General features: G+C 38.9%; 1 protein-coding gene across 1 annotated transcript; it reads left to right on the top strand.

Annotated features, from left to right (window-relative positions):
- The first annotated feature begins 9,285 nt into the window (after positions 1-9,285).
- LOC139951831 (mu-type opioid receptor-like) lies at positions 9,286-10,251 on the top strand. Its single transcript, XM_071950899.1, has one exon. The coding sequence runs from the start codon at positions 9,286-9,288 to the stop codon at positions 10,249-10,251; it is 966 nt and encodes a 321-aa protein (XP_071807000.1).
- Positions 10,252-12,223: the final 1,972 nt, after the last annotated feature.

Genomic DNA, 12,223 nt, shown 5'->3' with positions numbered 1-12,223 from the left:
CATTGATGATGTGTATGGTAGTGTAGTTTCCCATTGACTTGTGTATGGTTGTGAAGTGTCCCATTGACTTGTATATGGTTGTGAAGTTTCACATTGACTTGTGTATGGTTGTGTCAATTCCCACTGACTTGTGTATGGTTGTAAAGTGTCCATTGATGATGTGTATGGTAGTGTAGTTTCCATTTGACTCGTGTATGGTTGTGTAGTTTCCCATTGACTTGTGTATGGTTGTGAAGTGTCCATTGACTTGTGTATGGTTGTGTCGATTCCCATTGACTTGTGTATGGTTGTGAAGTGTCCTATTGACTTGTGTATGGTAGTGTAGTTTCCCATTGACTCGTGTTTGGTTGTGTAGTTTCCCATTGACTTGTGTATGGTTGTGTAGTTTCCCGTTGAATTTGTGTATGGTTGTTTAGTGACCCATTGAATTTGTTTATGGTTGTGTAGTTTTGAATTGACTTGTGTATGGTTGTGTAATTTCCCATTGACTTGTGTATGGTTACTAATTGTGTATGGTTGTGTAGTTTCCCATTGACTTGTGTATGGTTGTGTCAATTCCCATTGACTTGTGTATGGTTGTAAAGTGTCCATTGACTTGTGTATGGTTGTGTAGTTTCCCATTGACTCGTGTATGGTTGTGTAGTTACCATTGACTTGTGTATGGATGTGTACTTTCCCGTTTACTTGTGTACGGTTGTGTCAATTCCCATTGACGTGTGTATGGTTGTAAAGTGTCCATTGACTTGTGTATGGTAGTGTAGTTTCCCATTGACTCGTGTATGGTTGTGTAGTTTCCCATTTGACTTGTGTATGGTTGTGTAGTGTCCCATTGACTTGTGTATGGTTGTGTAATTTCCCCTTTGACTTGTGTATGGTTGTGAAGTTTCCCATTGACTTGTGAATGGTTGTGTAGTTTCCCATTGACTTGTGTATGGTTGTGTAGTTTCCCATTCACTTGTGTATGGTTGTATTAAGTGTCCTATTGACTTGTGTATGGTTGTGTAGTTTCCCATTGACTTGTGTATGCTTGTGAAGTTTCACATTGGCTTGTGTAAGGTTGTGTGGTTTCCCATTGACTTGTGTATGGTTGTGTCTATTCCCATTGACTTGTGTATGGTTGTAAAGTGTCCATTGACTTGTGTATGGTAGTGTAGTTTCCCATTGACTCGTGTATGGTTGTGTAGTTTCCCATTGACTTGTGTATGGTTGTGTAGTTTCCCATTGACTTGTGTATGGTTGTGTAGTTTCCCATTGACTTGTGTATGGTTACTGACTTGTGTATGGTTGTGTAGTTTCCCATTGACTTGTGTGTGGTTGTGTAGTTTCCCATTGACTTGTGTATGGTTGTGTAGTTTCCCGTTGACTTGTGTATGGTTGTGAAGTTTCACATTGACTTGTGTATGGTTGTGTAGTTTCCCATTAACTTGTGTATGGTTGTGTCAATTCCCATTGACTTGTGTATGGTTGTAAAGTGTCCATTGACGTGTGTATGGTAGTGTAGTTTCCCATTGACTCGTGTATGGTTGTGTAGTTTCCCATTGACTTGTGTATGGTTGTGTAGTTTTCCATTGACTTGTGTGTGGTGTAATTTCCCATTGACTTGTGTATGGTTACTGACTTGTGTATGGTTGTGTAGTTTCCCATTGATTTGTGTATGGTTGTTTAGTTTCCCATTGACTTGTGTAGGGTTGTGTAGTTTCCCATTGACTTGTGTATGGTTGTGTCAATTCCCATTGACTTGTGTATGGTTGCAAAGTGTTCATTGACTTGTGTATGGTAGTGTAGTTTCCCATTGACTCGTGTATGGTTGTGTAGTTTCCCATTGACATGTGTATGGTTGTGTAGTTTCCCATTGAATTGTGTATGGTTGTGTAATTTCCCATTGACTTGTGTATGGTTGTGTAGTTTCCCATTGACTTGTGTATGGTTGTGTAGTTTCCCATTGACTTGTGTATGGTTGTGTAGGTTCCCATTGACTTGTGTATGGTTGTGTCAATTCCCATTGACTTGTGTACGGTTGTGAAGTGTCCATTGACTTGTGTATGGTTGTGTAGTTTCTCATTGACTTGTGTATGGTTGTGTAGTTTCTCATTGACTTGTGTATGGTTGTATTAAGTGTACTGTTGACTTGTGTATGGTTGTGAAGTTTCACAATGACTTGTGTATGGTTGTGTAGTTTCCCATTGACTCGTGTATGGTTGTGTAGTTTCCCATTGACTTGTGTATGATTGTGTAATTTCCCATTGACTTGTGTATGGTTGAGTAGTTTCCCATTGACTCGTGTATGGTTGTGTAGTTTCCCATTGACTTGTGTATGGTTGTGGCAATTCCCATTGACTTGTGTATGGTTGTAAAGTGTCCATTGACTTGTGTATGGTAGTGTAGTTTCCCATTGACTCGTGTATGGTTGTGTAGTTTCCCATTGACTTGTGTATGGTTGTGTAATTTCCCATTGACTTGTGTATGGTTGAGTAGTTTCCCATTGACTTGTGTATGGTTGTGTAGTTTCGCATGGACTTGTGTATGGTTGTGTAGTTTCCCATTGACTTTTGTATGGTTGTGTTAATTCCCATTGACTTGTGTATGGTTGTGAAGTGTCCATTGACTTGTGTATGGTTGTGTAGTTTCCCATTTACTCGTGTATGGTTGTGTAGTTTCCCACTCACTTGTGTATGGTTGTATTAAGTGTCCCCTTGACTTGTGTATGGTTGTGTAGTTTACCATTGACTTGTGTATGGTTGTGAAGTTTCACATTGACTTGTGTATGGTTGTGTAGTTTCCCATTGACTTGTGTATGGTTGTGTCAAGTCCCATTGACTTGTGTATGGTTGTAAAGTGTCCCTTGACTTGTGTACAGTAGTGTAGTTTCCCATTGACTCGTGTATGGTTGTGTAGTTTCCCATTGACTTGTGTATGGTTGTGTAGTTTCCCATTGAATTGTATGGTTGTGTAATTTCCCATTGACTTGTGTATGGTCGTGTAGTTTCCCATTGACTTGTGTATGGTTGTGTAGTTTCACATTGACTTGTGTATGGTTGTGTAGGTTCCCATTGACTTGTGTATGGTTGTGTCAATTCCCATTGACTTGTGTATGGTTGTAAAATGTCCATTGACTTGTGTATGGTTGTGTAGTTTCCCATTGACTTGTGTATGGTTGTGTAGTTTCCCATTGAATTGTATGGTTGTGTAATTTCCCATTGACTTGTGTATGGTTGTGTAGTTTCCCATTGACTTGTGTATGGTTGTGTAGTTTCACATTGACTTGTGTATGGTTGTGTAGGTTCCCATTGACTTGTGTATGGTTGTGTCAATTCCCATTGACTTGTGTATGGTTGTAAAATGTCCATTGACTTGTGTATGGTTGTGTAGTTTCCCCTTGACTTGGGTATGGTTGTGTAGTTCCCCATTGACTTGTGTATGGTTGTGTTAAGTGTCCTATTGACTTGTGTATGGTTGTGTAGTTTCCCATTGATTTGTTTATTATTAATGGTTTATTTTAATCTGAATAAAAAACAACCAAAAGGTTGACAACATTCAAACTTACAAAGTTTTTACAGAATTAAGGAAAATGGAATTAACAATAAACAGGCAAAATCTATACATAAATACACAAAAATTTAAATAAAAAAATAAAAAAACATTATCTGGCAGAAAACACGGCACAAAAATGGCAAAAACATACATCAACAAAACAAACAAAAAGTTTAAAATTTGCCAAGCAGCCCCAAAATCTATTTCAATATTCTAGCTAATGAGGGTAGCGTGGGTTTACTATAGCACTCAGTTTTGCATTTAGGTATTTGAAAGCTAGTAGTTGAGGCTGCTCTGAGATGCATGTTAGTGGTGTTAGATCTGGCAAGAGGTAGTAAGTGACAAAATTTTTGTGAACAACGAAGACTATTACCAAACTTAAGCAACAGATTATGGCGTCTAGATTCTAAAGTGGGAATACTAAGACTAGTCAGAGCACGTGAGTAGGAAATATATCCATAGCCTAAGTAATACGACTGACTCGTTTCTGCACACGCTCTAAAGAGATATTTTGCTCCTTGCTTATTGAAGTGTGCCATACTTGGCAGGCATACTCAAGAACTGGTCTTATGTAACAAATGTAAACCGCAAGTATATCAAAAACAGGAACCTTAGCTTTCTTAAGAATACAAAGAGTGTAAAGTCTGCGAGAAGCTTTAGAAATAATGTCAGTAATATGCAAATTCCATTTAAGGTCACTCTGAATGGTTACTCCCAGTAATTTCAAATGAGACACCTGACTTAAGTTACTCGAGTTAATGATAAGTTGTGAAGCAGGTACTTATGGTTGTGTAGTTTCCCATTGACTTGTGTATGGTTGTAAAGTGTCCGTTGACTTGTGTATGGTAGTCTAGTTTCCCCGTGACTCGTGTATGGTTGTGTAGTTTCCAATTGACTTGTGTATGGTTGTGTAGTTTCCCATTGACTTGTGTATGGTTGTGTAATTTCCCATTGACTTGTGTATGGTTGTGTAGTTTCCCATTGACTTGTGTATCGTTGTGTAGTTTCACATTGACTTGTGTATGGTTGTGTAGGTTCCCATTGACTTGTGTATGGTTGTGTCAATTCCCATTGACTTGTGTACGGTTGTGAAGTGTCCATTGACTTGTGTATGGTTGTGTAGTTTCTCATTGACTTGTGTATGGTTGTATTAAGTGTCCTATTGACTTGTGTATGGTTGTGAAGTTTCACATTGACTTGTCTATGGGTGTGTAGTTTCCCATTGACTTGTGTATGATTGTGTCAATTCCCATTGACTTGTGTATGGTTGTAAAGTGTTCATTGACTTGTGTATGGTAGTGTAGTTTCCCATTGACTCGTGTATGGTTGTGTAGTTTCCCATTGACTTGTGTATGGTTGTGTAGTTTCCCCTTGACTTGGGTATGGTTGTGTAGTTTCCCATTGACTTGTGTATGGTTGTATTAAGTGTCCTATTGACTTGTGTATGGTTGCGTAGTTTCCCATTGACTTGTGTATGGTTGTGAAGTTTCACATTGACTTGTTTGTTATTATTAATGGTTTATTTTAATCTGAATAAAAAACAACCAAAAGGTTGACAACATTCAAATTTACAAAGTTTTTACAGAATTAAGAAAAAAGGAATTAACAATAAACAGGCAAAATCTATACATAAATACACAAAAATTTAAATAAAAAAATAAAAAAACATTATCTGTCAGAAAACACGGCATAAAAATGGCAAAAACATACATCAACAAAACAGACAAAAAGTTTAAAATTTGCCAAGCAGCCCCAAAATCTATTTCAATATTCTAGCTAATGAGGGTAGCGTGGGTTTACTATAGCGCTCAGTTTTGCATTTAGGTATTTGAAAGCTAGTAGTTGAGGCTGCTCTGAGATGCATGTTAGTGGTGTTAGATCTGGCAAGAGGTAGTAAGTGACAACATTTTTGTGAACAACGAAGACTATTACCAAACTTAAGCAACAGATTATGGCGTCTAGATTCTAAAGTGGGAATACTAAGACTAGTCAGAGCATGTGAGTAGGAAATATATCCATAGCCTAAGTAATACGACTGACTCGTTTCTGCACACGCTCTAAAGAGATATTTTGCTCCTTGCTTATTGAAGTGTGCCATACTTGGCAGGCATACTCAAGAACTGGTCTTATGTAACAAATGTAAACCGCAAGTATATCAAAAACAGGAACCTTAGCTTTCTTAAGAATACAAAGAGTGTAAAGTCTGCGAGAAGCTTTAGAAATAATGTCAGTAATATGCAAATTCCATTTAAGGTCACTCTGAATGGTTACTCCCAGTAATTTCAAATGAGACACCTGACTTAAGTTACTCGAGTTAATGATAAGTTGTGAAGCAGGTACTTATGGTTGTGTAGTTTCCCATTGACTTGTGTATGGTTGTAAAGTGTCCGTTGACTTGTGTATGGTAGTGTAGTTTCCCCGTGACTCGTGTATGGTTGTGTAGTTTCCAATTGACTTGTGTATGGTTGTGTAGTTTCCCATTGACTTGTGTATGGTTGTGTAATTTCCCATTGACTTGTGTATGGTTGTGTAGTTTCCCATTGACTTGTGTATCGTTGTGTAGTTTCACATTGACTTGTGTATGGTTGTGTAGGTTCCCATTGACTTGTGTATGGTTGTGTCAATTCCCATTGACTTGTGTACGGTTGTGAAGTGTCCATTGACTTGTGTATGGTTGTGTAGTTTCTCATTGACTTGTGTATGGTTGTATTAAGTGTCCTATTGACTTGTGTATGGTTGTGAAGTTTCACATTGACTTGTCTATGGGTGTGTAGTTTCCCATTGACTTGTGTATGATTGTGTCAATTCCCATTGACTTGTGTATGGTTGTAAAGTGTCCATTGACTTGTGTATGGTAGTGTAGTTTCCCATTGACTCGTGTATGGTTCTGTAGTTTCCCATTGACTTGTGTATGGTTGTGTAGTTTCCCCTTGACTTGGGTATGGTTGTGTAGTTTCCCATTGACTTGTGTATGGTTGTATTAAGTGTCCTATTGACTTGTGTATGGTTGCGTAGTTTCCCATTGACTTGTGTATGGTTGTGAAGTTTCACATTGACTTGTTTGTTATTATTAATGGTTTATTTTAATCTGAATAAAAAACAACCAAAAGGTTGACAACATTCAAATTTACAAAGTTTTTACAGAATTAAGAAAAAAGGAATTAACAATAAACAGGCAAAATCTATACATAAATACACAAAAATTTAAATAAAAAAATAAAAAAACATTATCTGTCAGAAAACACGGCATAAAAATGGCAAAAACATACATCAACAAAACAGACAAAAAGTTTAAAATTTGCCAAGCAGCGCCAAAATCTATTTCAATATTCTAGCTAATGAAGGTAGCGTGGATTTACTCTATAGCGTTCAGTTTTGCATTTAGGTATTTGAAAGCTAGTAGTTGAGGCTGCTCTGAGATGCATGTTAGTGGTGTTAGATCTGGCAAGAGGTAGTAAGTGACAAAATTTTTGAGAACAACGAAGACTATTACCAAACTTAAGCAACAGATTAATGGCGTCTAGATTCTAAAGTGGGAATATTAAGACTAGTCAGAGCATGTGAGTAGGAAATATATCCATAGCCTAAAATAATACGACTGACTCGTTTCTGCACACGCTCTAAAGAGATATTTTGCTCCTTGCTTATTGAAGTGTGCCATACTTGGCAGGCATACTCAAGAACTGGTCTTATGTAACAAATGTAAACCGCAAGTATATCAAAAACAGGAACCTTAGCTTTCTTAAGAATACAAAAAGTGTAAAGTCTGCGAGAAGCTTTAGAAATAATTTCAGTAATATGCAAATTCCATTTAAGGTCACTCTGAATGGTTACTCCCAGTAATTTCAAATGAGACACCTGACTTAAGTTACTCGAGTTAATGATAAGTTGTGAAGCAGGTACTTATGGTTGTGTCAATTCCCATTGACTTGTGTATGGTTTGTGTAGTTTCACATTGACATGTGTATGGTTGTGTAGTTTCCCCTTGACTTGGGTATGGTTGTGTAGTTTCCCATTCACTTGTGTATGGTTGTATTAAGTGTCCCATTGACTTGTGTATGGTTGTGTAGTTTCCAATTGACTTGTGTATGGTTGTGAAGTTTCACATTGACTTGTGTATGGTTGTGTAGTTTCCCATTGACTTGTGAATGGTTGTGTAGTTTCCCATTGACTTGTGTATGGTTGTGTAGTTTCCCATTGACTTGTGTATGGTTGTGTAGTTTCCCATTGACTTGTGAATGGTTGTGTAGTTTCCTATTGACTTGTGTATGGTTGTGTAGTTTCCTATTGACTTGTGTATGTTTGTGTCAATTCCCATTGACTTGTGTATGGTTGCGAAGTGTCCATTGACTTGTGTATAGTAGTGTAGTTTCCCATTGACTCGTGTATGGTTGTGTAGTTTCCCATTGACTTGTGTATGGTTGTGTAGTTTCCCATTGAATTGTATGGTTGTGTAATTTCCCATTGACTTGTGTATGGTTGTGTAGTTTCCCATTGACTTGTGTATGGTTGTGTAGTTTCACATTGACTTGTGTATGGTTGTGTAGGTTCCCATTGACTTGTGTATGGTTGTGTCAATTCCCATTGACTTGTGTATGGTTGTAAAGTGTCCATTGACTTGTGTATGGTAGTGTAGTTGGTAGAGCGCCGGCACGTAAATCCGGAGGTCGTTGGTTCGAATCCCACTCTAGTCAATTCTTTGTTCAACCTCAAAATCATTTACAAATTTACCCAGTCAGTTTCCCTTGTGGTTTATATTGATATCTGAAACAAAAAGTCGCATCCCCTTAAGGTGATCCCCTAGCTGCCGTCCCAGGTGGTATCGTAATTTGGGTGTGATCCCTGGCTACACGGCAGTTAACGGTTGTATGGCTTCCGACTCGCACCCCCGAACAAAGATATTGACAAAATAGGGACACCGCCAATATAGGGCTAGATAGCTCAGTTGGTAGAGCGCCGGCACGTTAATCCGGAGGTCGTTGGTTCGAATCCCACTCTAGTCAATTCTTTGTTCAACCTCAAAATCATTTACAAATTTACCCAGTCAGTTTCCCTTGTACAGTGGTTTATACGGATTTATTTTAAACACATGTCATGACACGGCCAAACGTGCGAAAACAATGGTGGGTTTCCCCGTTATTTTTTCGAATACGACGACCGATTGAGCCTAAATTTTCACGGGTTTGTTATTTTATTTATAAGTTGTGATACACGAATTGTGGGTCTTTGGACAAAACTGTTTACCGAAAGTGTCCAATGGCTTCAAGCAATATATTTATGTGCTTAGCTTAGCGTGTTTTTTTTTATTATTATACAACCTTTTTTAAATTGGGCACAGGTCCCACGCTGCTCACAAAACTTATCATAAATGCTTCCTCAAACGATCTTTAGTTAGCTCAATAATTATGATAGTAATGTGATTTTTTATTTGTATCTTTCCTAGAACCTAATTTGATGTCTCTGTTGCCATGGTGACAATTGATGCTGTCTTTGATCTCTGGTGCAAGCTGATGCATTCTCAATCGTAGAAAGCAGAGTTCATATAAAAAGATTCAAGAGGTTTTTTTTGAAGACCATACGGTGCACCGATCGAAACGTCGAGTTGATGCACAGTGCATCTCTCTTTCGAAACCACCTCAAATCATTAGTGAGAGCGGTTCGAGGTATTTCCTTAAACGTTAGTCACAAGAAATCGAGGAGTTCCTGGAGAGAAAAATATCCGGATTCGATCAAATTATTTTGACGATTCAGACGATGGAGTCAGTCAATCTTACCAGTTCAACTTCGGCCAACTCTTTCGACGGCCAGCTGTTTTTCTATTACACCCTGAGCAGCCTCGGCATACTCGGCAATGGATTTGTTTGCTTTGTCATGCTTCGATACAGGAAAGTTTTCAACTCCACCACAAACAAACTAATCATTCACCAATCCTGTCTAGATCTCATCGGGTCGTGTGTGTTCCTGGTGGAGAGATTCGCCCACATGGGTGTCGTACCAGACAGTTTTCTCGGCCGGCTCTACTGCCGCGTCTGGTGGTCGGAATGGCCGCAGTACGGCATGTTTGTGGCTTCTACATGGAACCTAGTCGCCATATCAGGAGAGCGCTACCTCGCAATCTGCCGACCCGTGTGGTATCGAAATGTTTTCACCCCTCGGAGACTGAAGCTCGTCATGATGACGGCGTGGATGATGGGCTGGGTAGAAGCTGCTCATCTCTTGGTAGTCTGCTTCTATGACAGCGAGGTCCTCGGTTGCAATGTGTCATGGTTCAGCTCAGAGATTCAGGCCGTTGCGGGCGTCTTGGTATTCCTGCACGAGCTTGTGGTTCCGATGTCGATCATGGTACTTTGCTACTCGCTTATAATCTGGAAGCTCCGCCAGAGAGCACAGGCTCACGGTAGAGAAAACAACACCAGCGCTCAGGAGACGTTCTCTAAAGCCAATCGTAATGTTACACAGACAGTCGTCTTGGTGACCATATTCTTCTTCATTTGCTGGAGCCCTACTGAGACCAACTATTTGTTGTTTAATCTAAGTGTGTATCAACCAGTCAACCTTTACGAAGACATCTTTTATCAAGTTACAGGAGGCATTGTTGTCATTAACTTGTGCATCAATCCTTTAATTTACTGCTTCACATACGAAAGGTTTCAGAAACAGCTGCAGGAGATGGTCGGGCGCCGCACCCGACGAGTTGAGGACACTTCAAACTCGACCTGAGAGTCACAAGGCCGAATGCGGGAGGCTGGTTACTAGACCAAGACCTGATTTGTTTATAAGTTGCGGAAATTCTTGCAGCATTCGCACGTAGACATTTACCACCATAAGGGAAAGCACCATTAAAGAACTTCCGGGTAATTGCGACAAAAAGATGAAAAGTTAACTGCGTGGGTGTGTTTATTGAAATACTTGGGCCATTAAACTTTTAAAAAAAAAATGAGCGGTTACAAAATGACTGATTAGTCAGAAGCACTGCTGGTTGTACGCTGTTAAAATCAGTCCACTGTTTGGAAAGGGAGTTACATGGCGATAACAGGTGTGAGATGCAAGAAAGAAATGATGTTTTTGTTTGGTCTCTTTCTTTAATGGAGCGCCCAGGGCGAGAGGCTGATGACCAGACAAAGACTTCGCAAGCTTTGCTTATAATGTACGGAATTCCGGTGGCATTAATATGTACCTTGACGCTCATCATTAGGAGAAGTCTTCATTAAAGAATTTCTGATTTTTGGCAGAAAAAAAAACCCTCAGAAAGTTCACAGAGTGGTGTGTTTATACATTCAATTCAATTCATTTCATCAACATTTACTTCCACCAAGGATAATCACTTTAGAAAAAAAAAGAACAACAATTGAAACAATATGAAGCCGATCGAAGCTTATAAACGGAATGCTTTAAACACAAACAAAAATTATACTTAAGTAAACAATATTGAACAAGGAAGACAAAATACAAAATACAAATTGAATTTAACTTGGGTAATTAATGATGAGCAGTTAACCTGTCTGGCGGGCAGTCAAAAGCACGAGTGGTTGTGCACAATTCAATTACTTGGCGATAACAGGTGCAAGCAGCGATGTCATGCAATGTATAATCGGGTTTTCACTATTTTCTCATGACCCAGACGGCCGTTCGATCTCAAACTATATCTAGTAGATTACATAAATGTGCTTACACTGCCAGCAACTGTAAAAAAACCCATTTATGTTATGTTCCTTTAAAGTGAAGTATGTATACTGAAGTGTATTGCCGCAACATGAACAAAACAAACTCGTGTTTGCAATCGTGTACGTATACAATAATGTCCAAACTTAGTGCTCAGTCGTCACATTTTTTGATCATACAAGAATTCTTTAGAAACAGGATAATATGCAGATGCTTAGTTGACTTCAGTTGCCAACGTCTTCAAAATGAAATTTCCTTCATTACACAGCAGGTGCCAATCTCCGACCTTTAGTTTAACTCCATTTAAGTTGAGGTTCAAGGGTAGAATGAAAGTTCTAATGGTCAAGCAGCAAGCGGCATTCAGTTTGTTTTCTAAGTAAAGATTCTACGTACAACCAGGGTTAAACCATCTTGTACAATATAAAACAAAAGGTTCGACAGTTTCGTTGTCAGATCTACTAATCTATCTACCTATTTAAATCAGTGCTATATCTATATATTTAAATATCTCTCTATCTATTTATATATCTATGTATCTAGGCTATACAGACAATATACAGGAGTGGTGTACCCTCTCAATGTAAAAGAGTGAACAAGTACTCTTTGAAGAGTGATATGAAGGACTATTCTTTTTTCGAGTGGTCTTCCACTCTGTTTAAAGAGTGGAAGACCATTGAAGTGTGCATCTATTTGTCCTGAAGTATAACACCCCTCTAAAAGAGTGAAATAACGTTGTTGCACTCGTTTTGAAGAGCCATACGAGGGACAACCCGTTCAGAGGGTGCCGTTTCTCACAATGTTTTATACCATCAACCTCTCCCCATTACTCGTTACCAAGTAAGGTTTTTATGCTAATAATTATTTTGAGGAATTACCAATAGTGTCCACTGCCACTGTCTACGTGACCCCCCACCCCCCTGTACATACTTTTGAGTATTCTGGCAGGCCAAGTTCTGCACACAGACACATCACTTTTCTGTAGCAATGTTTAGTTTATTCATGGACCCACACTGTTCAGAGTTATAGGGGA

Source organism: Asterias amurensis, chromosome 19 (genome assembly GCF_032118995.1).
Source record: "Asterias amurensis chromosome 19, ASM3211899v1".
In the NCBI taxonomy this organism is placed as follows: domain Eukaryota; kingdom Metazoa; phylum Echinodermata; class Asteroidea; order Forcipulatida; family Asteriidae; genus Asterias; species Asterias amurensis.
This window is presented reverse-complemented; position numbering and strand designations above follow the sequence as displayed.

Bases quoted from the DNA above. Each gene is read 5' to 3' on its own strand.
- LOC139951831 (XM_071950899.1), top strand. From the start codon at position 9,286: ATGGAGTCAGTCAATCTTACCAGTTCAACTTCGGCCAACTCTTTCGAC.